The following is a 1,509-nucleotide window of genomic DNA, read 5'->3' on the forward strand; positions in this document are numbered from 1 at the left end:
TGTGTCTCTCTCTCTCTCTCTCTCTCTCTCTCTCCTCCTCTCTCTCTCTCTCTCTCTCTCTCTCTCTCTCTCTCTCTCCCCCTCTCTCTCTCCCCCCTATCTCTCTCTCTCTTGCTCTGCTGACACATACATGATGGATATTTCTCGTCAACTCGCACAGGTGAAGCCCTTTACGTGGGACACGGCGCGCATCTTCCCACCCGTGCGCGCCTGCCTCTTCTCGCACAGCCTCACGGGAGTGACGTTTCTCGGGGAGCCGGGGACAGCGAGTGGCCTGCCGCGGGGCACCTTGGTCTACGCCAACCAGCCGATTCCCCCCCAGGTACACGAGCGCGCCGCGTCACGCACGATCATCATGTCAGAACACAAAACGCTGACTGATTCGATTTTATAATTTGGATACATATTTATATTATTATATTTGTACAGCTTTATAATTTCCTGTGGTGTATCTGCGACCATATTATTATCATGTGTGTGTGCACGCTCACGTGCGTGCGTGCGTGAGTGCGTGCGTGCGTGCGTGCGTGCGTGCGTGTGTGCGTGTGTGTATGTACATACGTGTGTTTTAGAGTCAGAATCTTCAGCATAATCATTACAATTAATATAAATCACCATAATACTTGTAAATAAATAATTGTGCTAGTAAATTGTAATAATACTGAATTAATTATTACAAAAGTAAATCTAAACTCTCATCAACTATCGTATTCACTTCGTCGCAGGCGACGTCTTTCTACTTTGAGATCGAAATCTGCTCATTCGGCGAGCTTCAGGATGACAGCGGACCAATCATATCGTTCGGTTTCGCTCCGCCCGCAGAACGGAAGGATGGCTCGTGGACGAACCCTGTTGGCACTGTGATGTTTCACAAGTAAGCTGGGAAGCTGATGGTGACAGTGACGGTGACGATGACAATGACAGTGAAAATAACTGGCATTGATTTAAGCGATAGTAGGCCTAAATTATGGAGAAATTGAAAGTGTGAAAAGCAGTTTGACTACTTGATGATGGTGTAATATCAGTGACCGAGATTCTTTATATTATTACTTTTATTTTTTCTTCTTGTTGTTCATTCTTATATAATATATTTATATATAATAATATATATATATATATATATATATATATAAACATGCAGGCAAGCACACTCACACAAATATACAAGGTGTGATCAATCGCACAGACATCAGTGCAGATACATGAGTATGTTGGCACCACCGTGCAGCGGGTGCTTGCGGTGTGAGATGGTTTATTTATTCGGTGGTTGTGTTGCAGCAATGGCCGCGCGGTCCACTACAACGGCTCGAGCCTGCTGCAGTGGAAGAGTGTGAGACTGGACGTGGCGCTGACCGCCGGAGACGTGGCCGGAATCTTCTGGCAGCAGGAGGGAGAGGAGCCGGACCTCCTGGGCAACCAGCAGGTATGTCGATCGTCGGGCGTACCTGGTCGATCGTCGGGCGTACCTGGTCGATCGTCGGGCGTACCTGGTCGATCGTCGGGCGTACC

The 1,509-nt window shown here is 47.7% G+C and overlaps 1 protein-coding gene across 1 annotated transcript in view; it reads left to right on the plus strand.

The window, feature by feature from the left end:
* The window catches only part of LOC106815692 (probable E3 ubiquitin-protein ligase HECTD4), a 53,152-nt gene that overhangs the window by 16,558 nt on the left and 35,085 nt on the right, over positions 1-1,509 (plus strand). Inside the window, 4 exon segments of the mRNA XM_014820195.1 lie at positions 161-322; positions 726-874; positions 1,279-1,402; positions 1,405-1,423. Of these exon segments, the coding sequence (XP_014675681.1) occupies positions 161-322; positions 726-874; positions 1,279-1,402; positions 1,405-1,423 (454 nt within the window).

The sequence above is a fragment of the Priapulus caudatus genome, unplaced genomic scaffold (assembly GCF_000485595.1).
Source record: "Priapulus caudatus unplaced genomic scaffold, Priapulus_caudatus-5.0.1 Scaffold1176, whole genome shotgun sequence".
NCBI classification, from domain to species: Eukaryota; Metazoa; Priapulida; class Priapulimorpha; order Priapulimorphida; family Priapulidae; genus Priapulus; species Priapulus caudatus.